The sequence below is a fragment of the Rhipicephalus sanguineus genome, chromosome 5, assembly GCF_013339695.2.
Source record: "Rhipicephalus sanguineus isolate Rsan-2018 chromosome 5, BIME_Rsan_1.4, whole genome shotgun sequence".
Taxonomy (NCBI): Eukaryota; Metazoa; Arthropoda; class Arachnida; order Ixodida; family Ixodidae; genus Rhipicephalus; species Rhipicephalus sanguineus.
This window is the reverse complement of record NC_051180.1, coordinates 35710451-35730207: the sequence shown is the minus strand read 5'-3', so window position 1 is coordinate 35730207 and position 19757 is coordinate 35710451. Positions and strand designations below refer to the sequence as shown.

At 42.4% G+C, this 19757-nt stretch overlaps 3 protein-coding genes across 4 annotated transcripts in view; 2 read left to right on the top strand and 1 right to left on the bottom strand.

The window, feature by feature from the left end:
- The window catches only part of LOC119393499 (zinc transporter 2), a 73405-nt gene extending 66221 nt beyond the window's left edge, over window positions 1-7184 (top strand). For both annotated transcript variants that reach the window (XM_037660558.2, XM_037660557.2), the window contains exon 8: window positions 1461-7184. In XM_037660558.2, the coding sequence (XP_037516486.1) occupies window positions 1461-1603 (143 nt within the window). In that variant the 3' untranslated portion in view covers window positions 1604-7184. The remainder of the gene's footprint in view (window positions 1-1460) is intronic.
- A 1897-nt stretch (window positions 7185-9081) lies between these two features.
- LOC119393500 (calmodulin-like protein 4) lies at window positions 9082-11835 on the bottom strand. The gene is made up of 5 exons (XM_037660560.2): window positions 11700-11835; window positions 11554-11584; window positions 11314-11445; window positions 10324-10506; window positions 9082-9298 (listed from the first exon to the last, which is right to left on the bottom strand). Exons 1-5 carry the CDS (start codon window positions 11700-11702, stop codon window positions 9198-9200), a joined length of 450 nt encoding a protein of 149 aa, XP_037516488.1. The 5' UTR covers window positions 11703-11835; the 3' UTR covers window positions 9082-9197.
- A 182-nt stretch (window positions 11836-12017) lies between these two features.
- On the top strand, window positions 12018-19757 carry LOC119393497 (peroxisomal membrane protein 11C). Its single transcript, XM_037660549.2, has 4 exons — window positions 12018-12338; window positions 12860-13038; window positions 15429-15500; window positions 17782-19757. The coding sequence occupies exons 1-4, from the start codon at window positions 12114-12116 to the stop codon at window positions 17975-17977; spliced, it is 672 nt and encodes a 223-aa protein (XP_037516477.1). The 5' UTR covers window positions 12018-12113; the 3' UTR covers window positions 17978-19757.

The window sequence follows — 19757 nt, the reverse complement described above, 5'->3', positions numbered from 1 at the left end:
GCTCTCTTTAAAATGGACTTTCTCCTTAAGATCTTCTTAGCAGGGCGGAATACAAAATTCAGCGCATCGGTGCTGAATGAAGTGGATTGCAACAGTGACGTGATCAGCCAGTGGCGTAGGCCAGGTGTAAAGGACCTTGGTGCAAATTCACCAATGCACAAGGCCTTACTGGTTTCCGGAGAATTCACTGGAATTATTCAGCATGTTATGCACTGAAAACATGATTGTGGTGGTGACATCAAAATGTTTGCATATATTTTTTGTTACTGTTCCAAAAGCAAGCTTTGTTTGTGAAGCTGCTCCAAATTTGGAATTTTGAGCTCCAAAACGGAGTTTTTTTTTCCCGTAACCTGCTCCAAATTTCGATTTTCCTGCTCCAAAAATTGCTCCAAATCCTATTTTGGCTGTTGCATCCCTGCTAACGGCAACTGTCATGGCACTGACGCAGCTAAAAAATGAGAAAGCAAAAGATCAGCTAAGCGTAGACGTTTGCACGGTTGTATTTTTCGAGACTGCGCGAGCGGCACCACATGGCTCTGCTTTACCAATAGGGACACGCAGACCTCATAGTCTGCCCTCACTGGAGGACTCTTGCGGAAAGATAAAAGAATATCGCTGCCTTTAGTTTTATTCAGGTGGCTAAGTGATGCAGAGGCGGAGTTAAGCCAATGTTAATTGTTTCACACGGTGGTGGTGTGGTCGATGTATCTTGTATACACGATACACGATACCTTACTTAATGTATTGGAAGTACAGATACTGATACACATCTTGTGAGACGTATCGCGATACAGATACAAGATACCCATAGAGTATCTAAGGTAGTATCTAAGATACATGTATCTTCGATACTGCCCGGCACTGCCTGTGCTGAATGTCCATGCACCCCCATGCAAAAACTTGTGCAGACGCCCTTGGCAATCGCCGCACTAGCACCTTGACAGTGGCCCCTTTTGAGTTTCTGCATACTTCACCGCATAACACTTTGGCATTAGGGTAAAGCTGACTTTTGGAATTCGCTACGGCTTCGAATGGATTGACTCGCGAAAACACTTGTTCAGGCCTGCTGGGTGATCGTCACGGGGGCGGTGGTGGCTTCAATTAATCCTGCTTCGGACCTGCAATTTGAGCAGGAAGTCTGACAAATTCAACGCCCTATAGTTTTCAGCATCTGAGACTTCGGCAGTTCATATACAGTGACTGTATGGGGCACGTGGTGGGGCTGTGAAAGGGTCCGAATATTCAAGCATATCCGAAAAATTGGCAGTTGACTGCTTTCACTTGGTGTTGGTATTGCATATAGAACTACGTTTGATAGTGTGGCAAAATTGCTTATTCCTGCACCAATAATTGTGCAAAAAATCAAATGGCTGTTCCATTGCTGCCATGCAACACAAAATAGGTTTCTTTTCCACTAGTACACGTCTGGGCCTTCATAGGTGTGACTGTGGTATTTGCAGATCCTGACACAGACCAGGCAGCTGTGCTTCAAGCAGCTCAGAAGCTGGTGCGAAAGAGCTTTGGCATCCACAGTTCCACCATCCAAGTGGAGATGTTCAGCCCCAATGAGATGCTTTCTTGCGAAACCTGCAAGGGACCGTGACACCCTGCGGATCGTTACTTTTTTTAGGCCTAATTCAGCACACGTTGAGCAAAGTAGTTATTTAGTGAATCACAGTTGCTCGCAGAAGTTTTCAAAGCGTTGAAACAGAGAAAAAAGAAGCTGAATTTCCTCGCGGTCTTACTGTGTGTTCAGGAAGTCGGGGGAGCCCTCAGCCAGTGTGTCCATTCACACTTCTTTCAGTTCCTAATTCTGCACTTAGGTCGAGAGGAAATTCAGTTCTACGTTTTCCTTGTGTTAACCTTTGCAGTCTGAATGCCTCTGCAAGCAACCCATTGGGGCAGTATTTTCAGTCAATCTCTTTCAGTGGATGCATTCACTTTAGTGACATTTCATGTAACGAAGGAACAGGACACATCAGCATCTACAAGTAAGCAGTGTTTCGAAATTGGCACAGTGTCAAGAGCACGGTTGCTTGTAGACGCTGGCACATCATGCGCCTACTTGTGCAAAGTGTCGCAACAGGGATGGCATACCCCGAAGTGAATGACTGAGAATAACACTCTTGTATGTGGCTCTGTGCTTGCAAATGTGTGTGCAAGATAACTTCTGGTGTACTGCCAGACATTCTCGCCTGGTCACATCACCTGAGCAACCACGATTCTGTTTGCTCATGATATTGTCGTCGGTGGCGTTTAGTCATAACTGCGTTGTCAGTATGCTTTGGCTCAGCTGTGGCCAAGCAAGGTGAGAGAAATCTAGCCACAATCCACTGCTGATGTTTGCAGCCCTATAGCATAGTGCTGTCTTCTTCTTGCCCATTTTCAGAGTGCAGCTTTCAATAGTCAGTTATTGCCTGTTGACTACTATGAATCTCTGATATGATCAACTGTAAGAAGATTCAAATATATATGTGCTGCAAACCTTGGGCTTCTCATTTTAGGACTTCTATAGCATTGTTTGTTCGTTTTATGCTTGCAATAATAACGCCCGTGTGCATTGCAAATATCAGAAGGACATGATGAAAGTGGTGCTTTGAACATGATCTTTTTTTTTTTATCACCAGATACAGTTGCACTTATCTGCTGTGCACCTGAAGCTTCAGCTGACTCGCAGTTCAAACTTGCATAGTAATTAAAAGTCGGATTGATAAAAATTAAATCACTTATCTTGAGCTGGGTTTTCAAATATGATTGTACGGCCTCCCGAAAAAGCCAGGATCTGAACTTGTTGAAAGAGTAGGCATCTTTAGTGCACAGTGCAAATAAAATACAGGTGTAACATATAAAGAAGGCCCCCCACTCTCTTTCCCTATCACCTTTGCTGGAATGTCAGGAATATAGGTAGTTCCTTCAAAAATACCCTTGCCCCCCCCCCCCCCCCACCTCTTTCCGTGAAACAATCCTGCTGTTTACGTGCTTAAATTTCTGTGCAATAGTAAATTATGGCATATGTGTCGAGTGCAAGATGCAAGGCTTTTCTCAGGTGTCTGTAATCCAACAATGTCAAGGCACCAAATTGCATGATGTCCGCTAGTAAGCGATTCAAGCAAAACTGCTTTCAGGAGAAGTTTGAACTGACATAAGTCGGCTGTACTGTATGTTCATCATAACCATGACATAGTTAGGTATGTTTTTATGCATTTAAAATGGGTCTCTTATAGTTTTCTAACAGAGCAGTAACATGTTCCTCTACAGCTTGTACTATAGAAGTAAACAGTGCATTTTGATAAATCTACATTGCGAGCTGGGCTTTAGCCATAAGAGACCATCACTTTTCTGCCTTGAGCGCAGAGAGAACTGCCACAACCTTCATATCGTTGGGGTTGCCAAAGTGTGTCGTTATTCAAGACGAAAAAAAAAAGTGTTCCTAAGTTTCCTCGTGATGTGTGTGTCTGGTATTGTGCTGACAGAACCAGTGAAACAATTCTACGCAAATAGGCTAAGATGTGCCCTTCAGATAGCAGTTGCATTAATGGACCTTGAGGGACCTCTGCCCTAAATCTGTTTGGGTTTGAGATACTGCTTCTTTGGTTATAGTGTATGCTCAGTCTTCCGTAACAAATTAGGATCGTGCTATGTGTCAGATTCTTATTTATTACAGTTTGCGGTACCAAACTGTACTGCATCACGACTGCATTGTGTTCTAATTGAAACTAGGTTGTCACCTAGATACCTAGAGGTAGCTGCTGAGAGAGAAAGAAATGGATCTCGTTCGCAGGACAAGGGCAGTAGCTAGTTCATTTGGCAACACACTATGCAATATCACTTGGCAGATGCATGTTTACATGTACAAGCAGCACAGCTGTGTAAAATGCAAGCCTTTCAAGAGGCAACCAATGCATATCTGAATTGATGTGTGGACACAGGTGGTGATTGTTAAAAGCATTGAGCTGCATATGGGAACATATAGTATCTCTTGCTCGCTCACATGCTGATGACCATTGAACATAGTCACCACTGAGCTTATGGTAGCTGTTTGTACTAAGCAGCATGTCTGTACTGCATAGGTAATTTAACTTGGGTAGACAACATTCATTGCTCTGTAAACTAATGCTTAACAATTGATACGTCCCCCTCGCAGTGATCTCGATAGTAGTTCAGCTCGGCAAGCCTTAGTAGCAATCGGCATGTACGACACCAAAGTGTGATAGACTCACAGAGTATGCTTGCTTCTGGTATATGCTAGCTCGCTTGTTAGGGCTTTGTAAACATACGGTGCACGCAGTTCAAGCTCATTTAGCTTCTTGTGTACTTTTCATTGCATTTTCTTGTGTACTTCTTTGTTACGACATATTTTTCTAGTGTTTTTCACTAATCGCTTTCCGAGTGGAACCACTTCTTGCCGAGAACGTCCCTGAGGTTTTGCTGCAATCAGGGTGCTGTTAATCACTGTTGCTTTATTTGTACACGAAATTTACGTTCAAGACTCCATCCTCTGCAAGGTTTGATGAAGCGCTTTTGCTGCGCCAGGAGTAATGTCTGAGAAGTGCATAGTTCCATTGAAAAGTAGCACTTGCACTAGCTTGTACATAATGGCCTGTTCTCCATGCCCTCTGTACACTAAACACCCTTCATACGAAGAGGTGATTTTGTGACTCGGCTGTGTTTGTGTTTGCTTACTAAGTGTTTGCCACCACAGAAAAGGCTCAGTGGATATTTCCTTTTCCCATTTTGATTGCAATGTTTAGTGTAGTATGGCTGGCAGGCCATGCTCTGCTCATAAGATCAACCTCAACCATACAGTGTGGTGCTAAGATGCAGCAAAATGTTGTTAGTGCTGCTGCTTTTTTTTTTCCTTTTTGCATTTACTTGCTCAACAGTGCTTGCTTGAATGCCTAACGCATTTGTGCTCCAGTACTTGAATGCCATTGGTTTTTACTTGTATCACCAGAAATGATGTACCGTACTTAAGTTGTTTCTACGTGCTGTGGTGTTTATTGCATTTCAATTATGGCAGTTTGTGGGATTCCTAAAGGCCACTGCAAATGTGGTCATCGTAGTACTGCTCAGTGCATTATAGAACAGGAAGCACTTAATCCCGAAGTGTTCTGCCTGCATAATTTTAAATACACAGGGTCTTGCATCACATTTTGTGCAACACCGTACAGACGGCTTCATATCAATGCAACAGGGTCGTGCTTCCGACTAATATCGACAAGATTCGTCAATCTCGGCGCCAAGGATTGCTACGAATGTCTGCCTTCGTAAAGTAGACAGATGCTTGCACAGTAACTACTGATTAGCAAAGGAACTCTGTGTGAACCAAAAGAAATATGCAAGGCAACAGTACTATGTACACAGTCCATGCTAGTGTGTCCTGTGCATCTTTTTTTCACTTTTTCTACTGGTCTAGAAGTATTGTGAAGGTTTCATGCCACCCTCGTGATCACAGTATTGCTACACAACATGTGTGTCCTTTACTGCAGACAGACAGATGAGGGGAACAGCATGCTGTTGCCTAGAGCACGATTTCACTCAGTTTTTAAGCTTTATTTTGATTACACAGATGAAAGTGATCTTTTCTTTTGAATTAATATGGCACAAATGCTGCTCAATGATCGAAGTGTAGCACCTTGTTTTGTTTGTAAAGTGTGATCAATAATGTGTGTGGTTGTGTACACATAACATTATTCAGCATACAGAGCTCACTGTAGAAACTTTAAAACCACAAGTTATAGAGAATTTAAAAAAAAGTAACTTTATATTTAGTTTTGTTTAAGCAGAAGTTTAGTTTGTTGAATGAACACGAAGTACCATTCTTTATGCAATTGAAAGAATATTTTCGCTTTAACATCCTAGTTTGGGCAGTATGCAATATGTATCATTGTATAATACAAATAGTATATCGTGTAGTTAAACCTTGCAGAGTACATAGCATTAATAAGTAATTGTGAAATGCAAAACTCGATGCAGGTTTCATATTGTTGCATGTGATATGTCACTCGTTGCACCTTGTGATGAAAGATATGGGAAAGATGCTGCACGCTTGATTCATAAAGTCCTCCAATGGAGCATTCAGTGGGTAGGGATTGCTCCAGCATGCGCTGATGGATGACAGTTGTCCAATGATGTCGTTAATCAGCACTGTTGCTCCCTTGAGGTAAACCACGAACATGAAAGATTATCCATCACTCAACCATAATTCATTAATTGTAATTAGAAATAAGGCAGTTTGCACGTCTTGTGGCAAATGCTAGTTTCACTGTCACTATTAGTGTGAACGGTGAATGCTGCAATATAAAGGTTTTTTTCTTTTTTGCCTCTATTCTGTAGAATACCAGTTCCAAATTGGGGCCCTGCGTGTTTATCTGGTAATAACAGAAAGTACTTCCGAAAGAAGTAATTGGCAGCCATCAATTTGTAGATTTGTTGTTGATGCACAAACTGAAAGCTGCATCTTGGGGAGATTACCTGATTTGCTCGCATTCGTGTGTTCAACATTTTATGACGAACTTCCCCTTTTAACATACATATACAGTTTGTGCGCTACAAATTACGTTATCAGAAAATATTCTGGACCTCAGATCGAAGCTTACGGTAACTCACAATGGCTGGAGTGAGTCATCCTCAAAGTACAACACCCATTTGCACCCGTCAAGTGTGTTAAGTCAACATCTCTGAAAGCGTACAGACAATTCAAAAACTAATTTCCATTATGTATGGCTACACCATTGCTGTCGCTAACCATCCCGTTTGGGTTCGTTTGAGTGCGAAGACTGTAAATAAGGCTGTGTTGCCAATCTTTTGTCTTCTGTGATGTGATGTTCACGTTGAGTAATGTAACTTTGAAAACTCAAGGTGGCGGGTGCGTTTTGAAAAAAGGGCAGAAGAAACAAACAAAAAAATATATTTATTCTATAAGTGAGTTGTGTTGTTGTGGTATAGTGGAATTGTGGTGCACTTGTACGTCGACTGTGTTAACCGAATATACTTGTGTACGTGCACGCAACAATGCCACCAATCAGTAGACATTCCATTTTGTTACCCAAAGTTTTCTTTCCGAGCACAAAGTCATATGTCTAGTGTTTTGCAACACAATGTGCCTGTGAAGTACTTTATACTGGAGTACATTGGTCTGCATGGTTTACTGTGCAAACAAATAAAATATTTTCACAAATCATGCATCTCACCTTTTCTTGTTTGTACACTACAGTACAGTACAGTACAACATCTTATGACAAGTGGAATCTTGTGACCCTCCTTAGTAACTTAGCTACTGGCCAATCCCACTGACTGGTCCATTGTGACATTGGATGTTGAACACTTAAGTTGTATTAGTATCGACATAAGAGGTTTATATCCCCTTCAGGTGTGAATTATGATGCACGGTCTGCAACTGCGTCAAATTCACATAGCATAATTCCAAGGCACTCAATATTACATTCCAAGAAAAAAAAATGAAGGAAAGTGTTTTGTGTTTCAGTAATTAATGTTAGTGTGTAATTATATTTCTAATTCTGCAATCTGTCAGGTTTAATTCTTGCATAAAAAGAAATGCTAGGCTCAAAATGAATGCCCAGTTTGTTTATTGGTTTTATTCATTTCAAGCAAAGAAAAATAAAACTCTTGACGTTGGTCCTGGAACGTGTCATGTCGAATGATCGTCGAACATGGTAGTGTCTTCAGCAAAGTGATCTTCTGCAGCAATACGCAGCACAATGAAGTTAAATGACCGGTAGTTGTCCACTTGGGAAGCTTGCACAAATGTGCGCACTGCATTTCAAGCCATTTGACGACTCACGTGGTGCGTTATGCACCTCTGAAGTCGACGTGTAGAACAACTTGCACACCGCCGCTGAAAGCGTTATATAGCACATCAAATTTTCTCTGCATGTGCACCTCTCCACACCATTCCTTTCCATGAAAAGGGTCGCATGCCATCATCTCCCAGAGTGCATCTATTTAAACTGTGTTGAATGCTGGTGTAGCTTATGAAAAGTGTAAGCACGAAAGAAATGACCTGCCTGGTTTTCGAAGATTGCATGAGATTGCAGTCCTTCATAAAATGGAAATGTTGCATCTTGTTGTGTATGACTGCTTAATTATAACTTCACTTCATCTAAAGCCAAAAGTAGCACTGTTAAGTACTTCTAGCAAGCGTCTTAGGACTTGCTTTGCTGGGAGCGCCACAAAACTGGCTACGACCTTAAAGGGGCCCTGCAACACTTTTCCCAAGTAATCATTGAATGGCTTCATTAAAGGAGTTTATTGCCTCGCGAATCAACTGCCGCAAAAATTTTTAGAATCCGTCAAGTACGAGTGGAGTTACAGGGATTTGTTGCACGCTGTAAGCGCTTTCTCTTCCCTCGTCCCAACGAGCTCGCTGGAAGCTGAGCAGAGGGATGGCACGGGGGAAAGAAGTTGCATCACGCGCACTTCGTGACCTTGAGCACTTTGTTTCCTTCAGACGCGCAGCTTGCTTTCAGTGCGATCGTGAGTTAGCGGGCACGTCGCGCCATCCTGCGGCGGCTGCAGTAACTGTGCAGCTCGTGATGCTCAAATCGGCCAATGGCCGTGCATTTTGGGTTTATGGTGCAGTAATATGGGTTTATGGAATCGTTTGTCAAGAAAGGAGGGAACGATTTCTAGCTGGCTTTGAGAATTAATCGCAAATTCCAGGCCGCGTGCTGCACTATAACGTTTGGCTAGCATGTTCTCGGAAGCCTCGACTACCGATCGGCAGCGTTTTCTGGCCATGCTCCATAAGTGTTGCAGGCTCCTTTAAGCGTGCATTTCCAAATAAGGCCCGATTTTCGGCACTTGCAGAGCTTCCCATGCAATCGTTCTTTTGCTGCGCTATAATGAAACACCAGGACAAAACGAGAAGATGGGACACATATGTGCACACATGTGTCCCGTCTTTTCGTCTTGTCCTTGTGCACTTCGCAGCAACTAGCCCCCGTCGAATCCTTATCGATCCTTATTCCCATGAAATAACTCTTGCAGATCTCTATCTGATGCAAGCGCGACCATCATGCAAAATAAGCTGCTGCATTCTCATCACCAAGAACACCACACTACTAAAAAAATATTTATTGCCGTCACCATTCCATACAAAAATAACTTATGCAGATAATATAGGTATGCACTGATTGACGTGTAGTGCAAAAATTGATCGATGGCCTAGCACTGGATCAATAGTAGTCGGGCACTGGTGCACAAACAACCCGCACCAAGTCATTGTACTGGACGAGGCCGTTTGGTGAAATACGAGCCTCCCGAAATATTGCGTCCACTGAAAAACAGTACATTAGAAAGGGCAAATCAGAGGACGCTACAGAATTTTAACAATGCAGTGTCTTGGACTAATTTACATCAAAACTGCTTGTTGCAGCACACGAGAACACTATACAACTGGTTTCAACAAAAGCTTGCTGCAAAATGTGCTTTTTAAAAAAAATTTATTGTAAGTGCACAGTTTGTACCAGTGCAGGTGTGTGTTAATGGGGTTATTACATGCAATCTTATATAGGTTACGTGAGAAATAACCAATTTTTAATGACCCCAAGTTTTGCAAATGTGTTTACACTTGTGACACCTGCTTCTGAAAAACTTGTCAGATCTTGGAGAGAAAATTTTGATCTGCAACCTACAAGTACATACCTTATTTTTTCACATATAAGCTGCACCAAAAAACAAAAAAAAGTGCTTAAAAAGTGGGGGTGTGGGTTATATGCAAGAAAATATGGTAATTCCCCTTCAGGTTGGGACGTTACTAACGAGATTCTTCGAAACCTGGAGAATGAGTTGCTGCAAGCGATTCTTGAGCTCTTTCACTAGCTCAACAAAACTTGGTAGTGGGCAAGATGGAGCATATCTTTTAGGAAAGATTAAGCACAGAACAGACACTTGCAAAACCGAGATACACAGGACAGGCGCTTGTCCTGTGCATCACAGTTTTGTGAGTGTCTGTTCTGCACTTCATCTTTCCCAAGAGTTTTGCACTAGCATTCAATAAAATGTCACACATTCTAGGGAATGATTCAGGAATGTGAAACCAATGCTTAAAATTCATAATGACTTGTGGTCACGTTCTTTGGCTTAGTTATGTCAAATCAAATCAAACGTTTATTTATCTTGCTTAGTACGATTAAAATATGAAGGATATACAGAAGAGGGTCCCAAGGTCATCAGAATGCCAAAGAGAACATGCACTGAAAATTATGTTGTGATGAGCGGACGTCATAAAATCGCCGGAGTTGCTCTTCAAGCTTCTCCCACATGGACTGACTGCAGAGCAACTAATAAAGAGTACCTCACCTTCACGTGGTGACAACTTCTCTCCCCAGTTGAGGAGTATGCGACGTAGCTCTCTCCCCGAGATCTGACCGGATCCAGATCTGTCACTGGCTCTGAAGGCTTTGACAATCTCATCAGGTATGCTTTCCTTCTCACTATGGGCATGCATGATCTCCAAGAAGTCTGCAAATGAGATCTTGCCTCCTGCACAGGTGGGTATGACTGTTCTTGAGTGGTGGATTGATTGACAAACGTTAATGAACCTAGCAAAACTACCATGGATGCCGTGGTGGTGGGTGAAGCTGCAAATTCTTACTATCATAGGCACACTCATCAACATACACATAAGCCAGAGTACACAGACAAAGTGCTGACCTGAAGCTCAAAAATTTGTTGCATGTGGAAGTATATAGACAAGTGAGAGCTAGCACCAAGACTGTGGAAAGTGTAACCACAAGAAGGTAGTACATATACGTAATCGTAAACACAAGAAACACACCAACATGCACTTGTCTCATATCTTTTCGTATGCCCTGCACCAGATATATGTATCGATATAATTAACAGAATTAAATGACACGCTTTACACGCACACAGCAATTGTTCATAGGAAAAATGCAGCTTGGTTTTAGTTGTTAGAATATACGTGATAACTACATATGTGTAAACGTGAAACAAAACCCACGTTGAATCTGTTTTCTTTGCTGCTCGGCTAGTTTATTGGCATCTCAGTTCAGTTCTGCATTGGAATATCCACTGCCCTCAATTTGCACACACATGCCCAAACAGTGATATCGTTTCTCATGCAGGTATCATATGGTAGCCCGATAAATGCCGCCTGCACTTTGCCGATCGACTACGAGTATGAAGCAATGATAGTGATGAACGATGAGAAACCTAGATGAACTTTGATATGCATGCACGATGCGTTAATTGGCCTGTGTAGTCTAGTGCTAGAGGTAACGACACGTTTCAGTCGCACCTCCACCAAGCAGGAAGCTAACCACTTACCTTTGTCTTTGTAATATTTCTTAAGCTCTGTAATTGTTGGACTTAGTCCCAATGACCGCATGATCAAGGTAAGCTCGTCGAGCGTCCGAATTTGTCCGGAGTGCGCGTTCAAATAAAAGCAGTCCCGGAACTCTGTAACACATAAAAAGATCGGTGGTGCATCGCGGTGGTTCCTAAAGTGGTCGCTGATGACCAACACATGTCAAATAACATGTATCACAGTAATAAGTACGGTCTTACCGTCGATGTCTTGTTCCCGGAAATATCGCGCCTGAAAACCGAAAGCAGCGATGTGTTACGAGAAACTGGTGCCACGTCGTTTCAAACGTTCAAAAGTAAAGCAAGATTGTTCTTATAACGCGTCTAAATTATGAGTGAACACTTACCATGCTTCTTGACAGCAAACTGAAGAAAATAAGGATAAATTCTGAACGTTTCAGGCCGCGCAGTGAACCGTGCAGTAGGCTGACGTTTGCGAGGCAGGTCGACTGCGCACATATACTGAATGCGCGTTAAAAATGTAGTGCAACTTGTATTTATATTTTTTATTAATTGTGAGACAGCTACTGAATATGTGCTCACCACGGGTATGTAGATCATTTTACAATTTGTGAATTTGCTCTCTATTTTACTTGTTTTTTGTTTGCTACAAGTAAAAGTTAGCTAAAAGTTGGTGTGGTTGTTGTATTACTGCGCCTACATCTGTTAGCGCTTGTTTACACCAGTTTGTGCACGTGCAAGGACTGAAACGACAGGTTTAGTATTTCTAAAATCAATAATTATTATACAACTAATAGTTAATGATGAAGAGTTTCGAAGAGATGCTAAAGACGCACGGAGGCCGGGACGTACTTATTCGGACTTTGGGTTACGCTTGTCTCCTGAGCAGTGGTCTTACAAAAGGAAGTTTGTCGCGAAAGTTCAGAATCGCAAGCTCGGAGTTCAGCCACTGTCGTGTTGTGTGTAGACTTCTTGACGACTGGCCAATGTTGCAGTACAGTTTATCTTATGGTACTGGAAAACATGTAAGTGTGTGCTTTGTTTGCATTACAACTGTTTGACAGAGCGGTGGACAGAGCTAGCTTAGCCGGAAGTTTCTGAGAAGCGTTCTGCATGGTGTTCTGTACTTGTGCTACGTACCGCAGATAGACTACACAGAGGATAGCCGATGTGCGACGCCTTGCTGTATGCATATTACCCAGAAGACGGCTTCGTACAATACGCTACACTGGAACAACACTTTTTGTGACAATAATCTGGGTGAATATATTTCGACAGTAATCTCAGTTTCGCAGTTTAAACTGTAGTTTTAACATCCACGCTACGGTAACAAATTAAGCATTAATTATCCGGTTAATGACAATTAGTTAGTGACTATCGAATAGTTATATGATGTTTGCAGCCACTACTAATCCGTTTCCACAAAGAAACATAAAAAGACGAAAGCTGTTACTCGTGTATTTTCCTGTTCATCTGTGCATGTTACATGCGCTTGCGAGCGGGCAAGAGGCCGTCTACATAGATATCACAACTTTTCTCATTTTAGGAGAACGACTCCACGCTGCAGATGTTGGGTGTGCTGAAGAACATTGCTGACCAAGTGTTTTATCCCATCGAACACATCTCGTGGTTGTGCAACAAAGAAATAATTTCCCTCGACGGCAGCCGCTGGGAGACCGCAGGCACAGTGCTGTGGGCCATCTCCCTTTACTGTGGTATTGCAAGGTATATGACAATGCCAGCACGGAATTCATCTTCAAAACTTGTTAAGCGTAGCGAAAGATATGGGACTCGTGAAACAGCAGGAATGCGCTTGCTTCTGGCAAGGCGCTTGTTTCTTGTGTCTCATCCTTTGCTGTGCTTGATGAGTATTGAAGATGAATGCATACCTACCTGCCCCAGTTATCAATTTAACAGCATGTAAAAGCCGCTATCGCCAGATGACTTGGCGATAAACCTGCACCAACTTTGTCGGCTGGCCTTCTACTGTAATATTATCCGAGCAAGTATGTCTCAGACCTGTTACTGTGGCTCACTAGCTAGTTATGGCATTCTTCTCCTGAGCACAAGTTTGCAGATTCATTTCCTGACTGCTATGATCATTTTACGATGGGAATAGCAACGCAGAAGCACTTGTGCACTGGACATTGGTCACATGTTAAAGAACACTAGACGGTCAGAGATTCATTTGAAGCCAGTACCTCTTATTGCCTATTGGTCTCATTAGGACAGGCATCTCAAACACGCAGCCCGCATTCGGTCTGCGGACTTCTGGCTAGCAGCCCACGGCTTCATAGGGAATAAAATATTCGTGACTTTGCTAAACGGCACTCGCATCATTTACTCACCTATTGCTATTAATAATAACGCTGTTTTCGTGTAAGCTACAGAGATGGGACTGCTCTCAAGCATTTTTTTTTTTCGTGCGCCACTCCATGCGGTCATCATGTGTTGAAAAATAACCGCTGAACAAAATCTATATTTCACAATCGGCTTTCAGATTTGAGTCATTCTGGAGATCACTATCAATATGTTTCTGGAATCCTTTATTCTTTATTCTTACATATCCCCGCTTTGCCTCGAGGCGTTACAGCAGGGGGGTTACAGAGTTGAAAAAAATACATTTTCATTGACACTGAATTCCCAAATGATCCATATACGATGCCTGGGAAATGCATTCTTTCAAATGGCAGCGTTAGGCGACATTTTGTTAAACCCTCCCTCGCTTCAACTTTGATCACTGTCCCGGCTCTTGGGGGGACCAAATTTTGTGACTGTGGCCCGCTAGTTGAGGTAAGTTTGAGACCCCTGCTTCAGGACATTAACCCCTCATATTCAAGCTTATGACTTTACAATACCTCACGTTTTGCCTCAGAGTAACATGTTGCTATGATAACTTTTTTTTCTTTGTGCGAGCTAACTGACCGATAAATTCCGTAAAGGGTCTCTTCTTAAAAGTACGTGCAGAATTGTTGTAGCATCTGTAATGATATATGCAAAAGGAGCTAGATTGCCTGCTTACTCTGTTAAGTACAATGCTACATACTATAGTTGGGATGTACCCTGGTTTCAGAGCAATATGTTGCACAGGAAACGACATGGTTGGTAGTGGATAGTCAACTAGTGTGCCAGACCAGGAGGGGCAGGTGGCTATGGCATGTCTTAACTGCACACCATTATAGATTGACATAAAAGACAATTGAACAGCCCAAAAAACGAGGTAGAAGGACAAAAGACAGGGAAAAGCACTGGTTGCCTACTGAAGGGTTTTATTCATGCAAGGAGGCGTTTTACTCACACACACTTTTCCATCTGTCCCATTTTTAAAGCTGTTTGATGCTCAGTTATGTACCAAGTGGCCCACAACTACACATTATATTACAGGAGGCAATGTTCTCGTGGAAGATGATGCTGGCACTGCTGAAACACATTTAATGAACACCTTGTATACCAATGTGGAAGCTACTCCCAGGTCTCACTGAACAATCTGCATGAGCACAGCTTCAGAAAGGTTTAATCTAGCCGTATTGTAGTGATACCTGTTGTCACTGTACTAGTTTGCTTTGTAGGGTCTATATTGTTGTGGGGGCCGTTAGAGCAACAGACATCGCTTTTTCTTTGTTCTAGTCACGCAAGTGGCCTTGGAAAAAAAAACAACAGTTGATTGACGTACAGACAGTCAAGTTTAAGCAAGAGTATCTTTATCGTCTAATGTGTATGATGGCAGGGACGTAGCCAGAAAGTCTTTCGGGGGGGGGGGGGGTTCAACCATACTTTATGTATGTTTGTGCGTGTGTTTGTATGTGTGCGTGTATATATACGCAAGCAAAAGTGAAAAAAAATATTTTTTTTTGGGGGGGGGGGTTGAACCCCCCCAACCCCCACCTGGATACGCCCCTGGTGTATGGTGCCACTTGTCTTGTATAATGTACGATTTTCTTTCACCAAATGAATGCATTAGAATTGTGCTTCAAGGTGCAGTTTGTTTCTTTACAGAGTTTTGAAGTGATGTTGATTCCACGGGGCAACATACTTTTTGGTTAGCACTCTCTGACAAAGTAAGGTAGTTTTGACTAAACTAATTTCATGTATTTTGTTTCGTGCCCTTGTCTTAGATCCCTTCGGACCATTAATCTTCTTCAACGAAAGCGAGAAAAATTGTCGAGTGTAAAAGGTGACAGTACAAGGTGGGTATAGAAAAATAACCATTTATAGGTTTGCTATTTGTAGCAGCATCTAACACTTTCTTTAGCATGAGAGAGAGCAAAGCTATCGGGGTTGTGCGAAAGTACTCATCATTCAGCTTGAGCTTTGATAGAGTATATTTCTGAGGAAAGCTTGCCTTTGTTAGTGGAAGTGCATCCAATTTTATTTATGCATCAGAAAACTTTTGTGTTGTTTATTTAGATAATAAATTGCCAAAACAATCTAGCCTTCATGCAATGAGTGTAAACACATTGATAGAGGTAGAAAAAAGAAAGTGCACAAACATGTATAGCACAATTCTTTTTAGGCAATGAGAATATGTTGCCATAGCTGCAATTATTTAGACCACATCAAAAATATTACTTCATGTTACTCATTACAGCATGACCTTTCTCAAATCATTAAAAGGTTAAACACCTTGTGATTTCCGTATGAGGTTCTTGACGGGAGGTAGATTCATTAAAAAAAAAAGAAAAATGAATAGTGTTCACCCAACTTCAGCAACACTTTTTTTTAAGCATTATAGTCGGAATAGACTCCTTTTAAAGGGGTCATGAAGCACCCCTTGGGCTTGTTGAAGAAGCACATTCTGCGGAAAACTGACATGGCTATGAACTGCTCAGCTAAATATTGCAGTCGTGCGCACCGCGTAAAGGCTACAAATGGAGTGGAAAGTTGCTGTTTTCTCAGGCAATCTCTTTTCAAACAGCGGCCGGTTCTCACTCTCGTCGGTGGGCGGGGCGCCTGTCAGTTGACCTTGTGTATCTGTTTCTCCGCGTTGCAATAAACAGCATCCTCATTGGTAGATAGCCGGCGTAAATCGAGAGTGTTGTTCGGATCAGATGCGCTTCTTGCCACAGGGTGCCGCCACTTGCCGGCGCCGCATTCCTCAGTCTGCTAACTTTACGCGGTAGCCACATGCACGCATGCAAATCACAGCGGGAGAGCGATTGCATTTCATGACGCTCGCTGATGTAACTTCTTTCCCCCGTGCCATTCCTCCCTGTGTAGCTTCCAGTGCACTCGTCGGGACGAGAAAAGAGACAAAGCACTGAGAGCGTGCACCAAATCCCCGCAACTCCGCTCGTTCTTGACGGGTTCGTGAAATTTTTGTGGCAGTCGATTCAGGAGGCAATAAGCTCCGATACTGAGGTAATTAGATCATTACTTGAAAAGGTGGTTCATGACCCCTTTAAAGGGAACATTACAGCTTCAAAAAAAGCTCATCCTGCTCTAAAAACCAAACCCTAGGCAATGTCTGACCAAAATGGTCTCTTTAGTGAGTATGCTAAGCAGGAAGCTAGCGATTGTCATCATAAAGAGTGCAAGAACCATCTGCTTAAAAGAGCTGCAGGCTCCAACAGGGAAAACGTAACCTCACCTAACATATGCAAGTTCTTTGGGAATCAGCAAGGCTTGTGTTCTTTCCCGTGGCATGTTTACAACTTGTACCTAGCTCACCCTTCTGGTTGTGTCCAGGTTGTGATAGGATTTACTGTAATCTTCTCTTGGTTCATTATGCACAGCCCTCAACTGCAGAGCAAGTTCTCATAATCTTGAGTGTCAGTGGTGCTGATTATGTGCAAAACATTGTCTGTGGTTATATATTAGAATTATGTGAAGAGGCATTTTTCTGAGGGCCAACTCCTCGTGATTTAAGCATGCTATTTCTGTATCCTGACTTTTGTTCCTGAAATTGTAGACCAAAGATGAATTCACAGTAAAAAAGTAGTAAAACAAGGTTTCAATGTCTTAGCCATCTATAAGGCCCCGATCATAATAAGCGCTCACGATAGTTGCAAAAAGGTTTCCTGGTACTATTGGTCATCAGCATAAGCAGGAAATAGTTAATATGTTCATGTGCCAGATTGCACAAAGTGACACAAGGGCTTTTGTCCATTAGTGTAGTCTACTCAAGCATGAAAGGTGAGATGGTGACCGTGGTACATCTTGCAACGTACACTGTATAGAAAAAACACTTTAAAAATCCGAAGATGCAGATGTTGGACACCTTGAATGAAAACCAATCCTGTGCTACGGCACCTCTTATAGCCCCAGTGTACAATTGAGGTGTTGAACATCACTAGTAAGCAAGTCGGATGCCGATTTATTCATCACCGGAACGAACCGTGCAATATTCGTATGGTAAGTGATTGCGCTGCTGGCAGCTGGAATTTCAGAGCAGACCATCCTGTTTTCAGCCACCTTTTCCTGCCTGCAGCTGCCAACAGATAGAATGAAGATGGTTGCTTGTCTTTCCAGAGTTGAATGCGACCTTATCGCTAAGGAGCAGCTGGGTCACATGTTGGGTGTTCTGCGGAATGTCGCTGATCTCGTCAATGCCATCAGCTGGCTGCCATGGCAGTTCCTCTGGGCGGGCAAGCTTAAGCCGTGGCACAATGGGCTGCTAGGACTACTCTCGTCTCTCGTTTCCCTGACCTCGCAGTGGCTGCTCTGACGTGCTACTGCTGCAAGGTTGTTGCGATGCGAATGAACAAGGTTGTTGAGACCACGATGGGGCATTCGAAACGGAAGTATTTTTGGGGGGTCGCGCATGTTTGCAACACCACAGAGGAGATTATAGCAGCACCCAGGAAGTCTTCGTTGAAAAGAGTTGTCAAGGCAGTGCTCATCTGAAAGCAGCTTTGTGTGCTCATGTAGCCAGCTGTGCTTACATGAAAACCATTCTGCATTGCCCCGCCTCATTTGGCACTCTTTGAAGCCGAAACTGAGACTGGGTGCTATAAAACCACCTACAAATAATTAGCCGTTGCACACTCGAGCAATCGAGGTTTCCAGCCCTTGATAAGCGGGTCGTTAGCTACTTATTGCAACATAAAAAACAGTGTGCAAAATTTTTGTGTCGGTGCTCCTTTAAGCAGACCACAGTGACTCGAGACCATTTCGTGAATCAGAAACACTGGGACCATGCCACGTATGTTGCTAGTGCAAAAAAGTGTGTGCATGCTAGTGCATTTCTTGGTGTTCACCGTCTTGCAAGTGAGCATTTGTAGTGCACCTGTGCATACTGCTAGAGAGCGCACTGTGGACGTGTGCAGTACTGCTTTCCTCCTTCTTTCAATTCCTCCTTACCCTCAGTGCTGGGTACCAAACTAAATTCTTGTCTGGTTGATCACCTTGCCTTTCCTAATCCTGGTCTCTCTCTTTCTATTGATAAATGCAGTTATACTGAAGAAGTACAGTACTACGTGCAGCTAGTTTCACTGGCCACAAACACTTCACAAAGGAGTCAGCTGTTCTCTAAATAGCGACTTAAGGGCACTGGTAGCATTTCATTTGACTAGCTTGTATGTGAATAAAATAACAACCAAGCACAAAACTAATCTTAGAAATCAGCTGAAGAAAAAAGTGCCTACTTCATCAAAAATGGAAACACAAAGGGCTTAATCAAAGTTATGTAACTATTAACTCACTTTACTGGACAAATTCATTATGTGGTATTTGAGCTGTGACGATCGTTTTTTGTAATGTTGAAGCTTTTGCATAGCAGCTTTTACTTACAACATAATATCCATTGGTAATGTTTGTTTGCACTTCTATAACATGCAGAATCTGTTTTGATGAAGCTGAGTGTGAAGCTTTTTTACCCGGAACACCCACAAAACTCAATATAAGGGAGTGAATATATATATGTTTTATCACATATTTATAGACATGTAACAAATATATGCTTCCAGTTAATACCGAATATGAAGAAGTGCTATTTTTTTAATGTGTCGGGTGTCACTTTGCTGTAACAGTGTTTGGCTATACAATGTAGAAAACCTTGCATGATTGTAAAAATTTAAGATGGCGCAGAGAAATGTGATCGCTCTGAGTACATCGCCTGCTCCCGAGAATGTGTAGGCTTTTGCTTTGTACCACCTAGTGTACAGCATTTGGAAACTATATGCTGAATGGGGACTTTGGGAAACCACTTGTGCAGTGCAGTTGATATGTTTACGCCAAAAGTATGTGGTAGTTCAAAAATAATCCTAAGGTCATTTCAGTAAGTCTGCAAGATTGGCGTTTAGTAATATTTCAGAGCCTTCTAGGGAGAAAGTCTGGTACAGTTCATGACTTTCATGACTCCTAATTTACTGATGACTTCAATATGCCAAACCACAGCCTCACAGATGACACTGCATTTTTGCCATGTTGTTGTACTATGTTCATATGAAATGTGTATATTTTGTTGATTTTTGTTAAAGGTGCAATAAAAGAAGATTATTTATCCA

Bases quoted from the DNA above. Each gene is read 5' to 3' on its own strand.
- LOC119393500 (XM_037660560.2), bottom strand. The intron at 11,446-11,553 runs GTAAGACCGTAC...TATGTGTTACAG, and splicing joins CCGGGAACAAGACATCGACG to AGTTCCGGGACTGCTTTTAT. The intron at 10,507-11,313 runs GTAAGTGGTTAG...CCACCTGTGCAG, and splicing joins GAAATATTACAAAGACAAAG to GAGGCAAGATCTCATTTGCA.
- LOC119393497 (XM_037660549.2), top strand. From the start codon at position 12,114: ATGATGAAGAGTTTCGAAGAGATGCTAAAGACGCACGGAGGCCGGGAC. The intron at 12,339-12,859 runs GTAAGTGTGTGC...TTCTCATTTTAG, and splicing joins CTTATGGTACTGGAAAACAT to GAGAACGACTCCACGCTGCA. The intron at 13,039-15,428 runs GTATATGACAAT...CCCTTGTCTTAG, and splicing joins CTTTACTGTGGTATTGCAAG to ATCCCTTCGGACCATTAATC.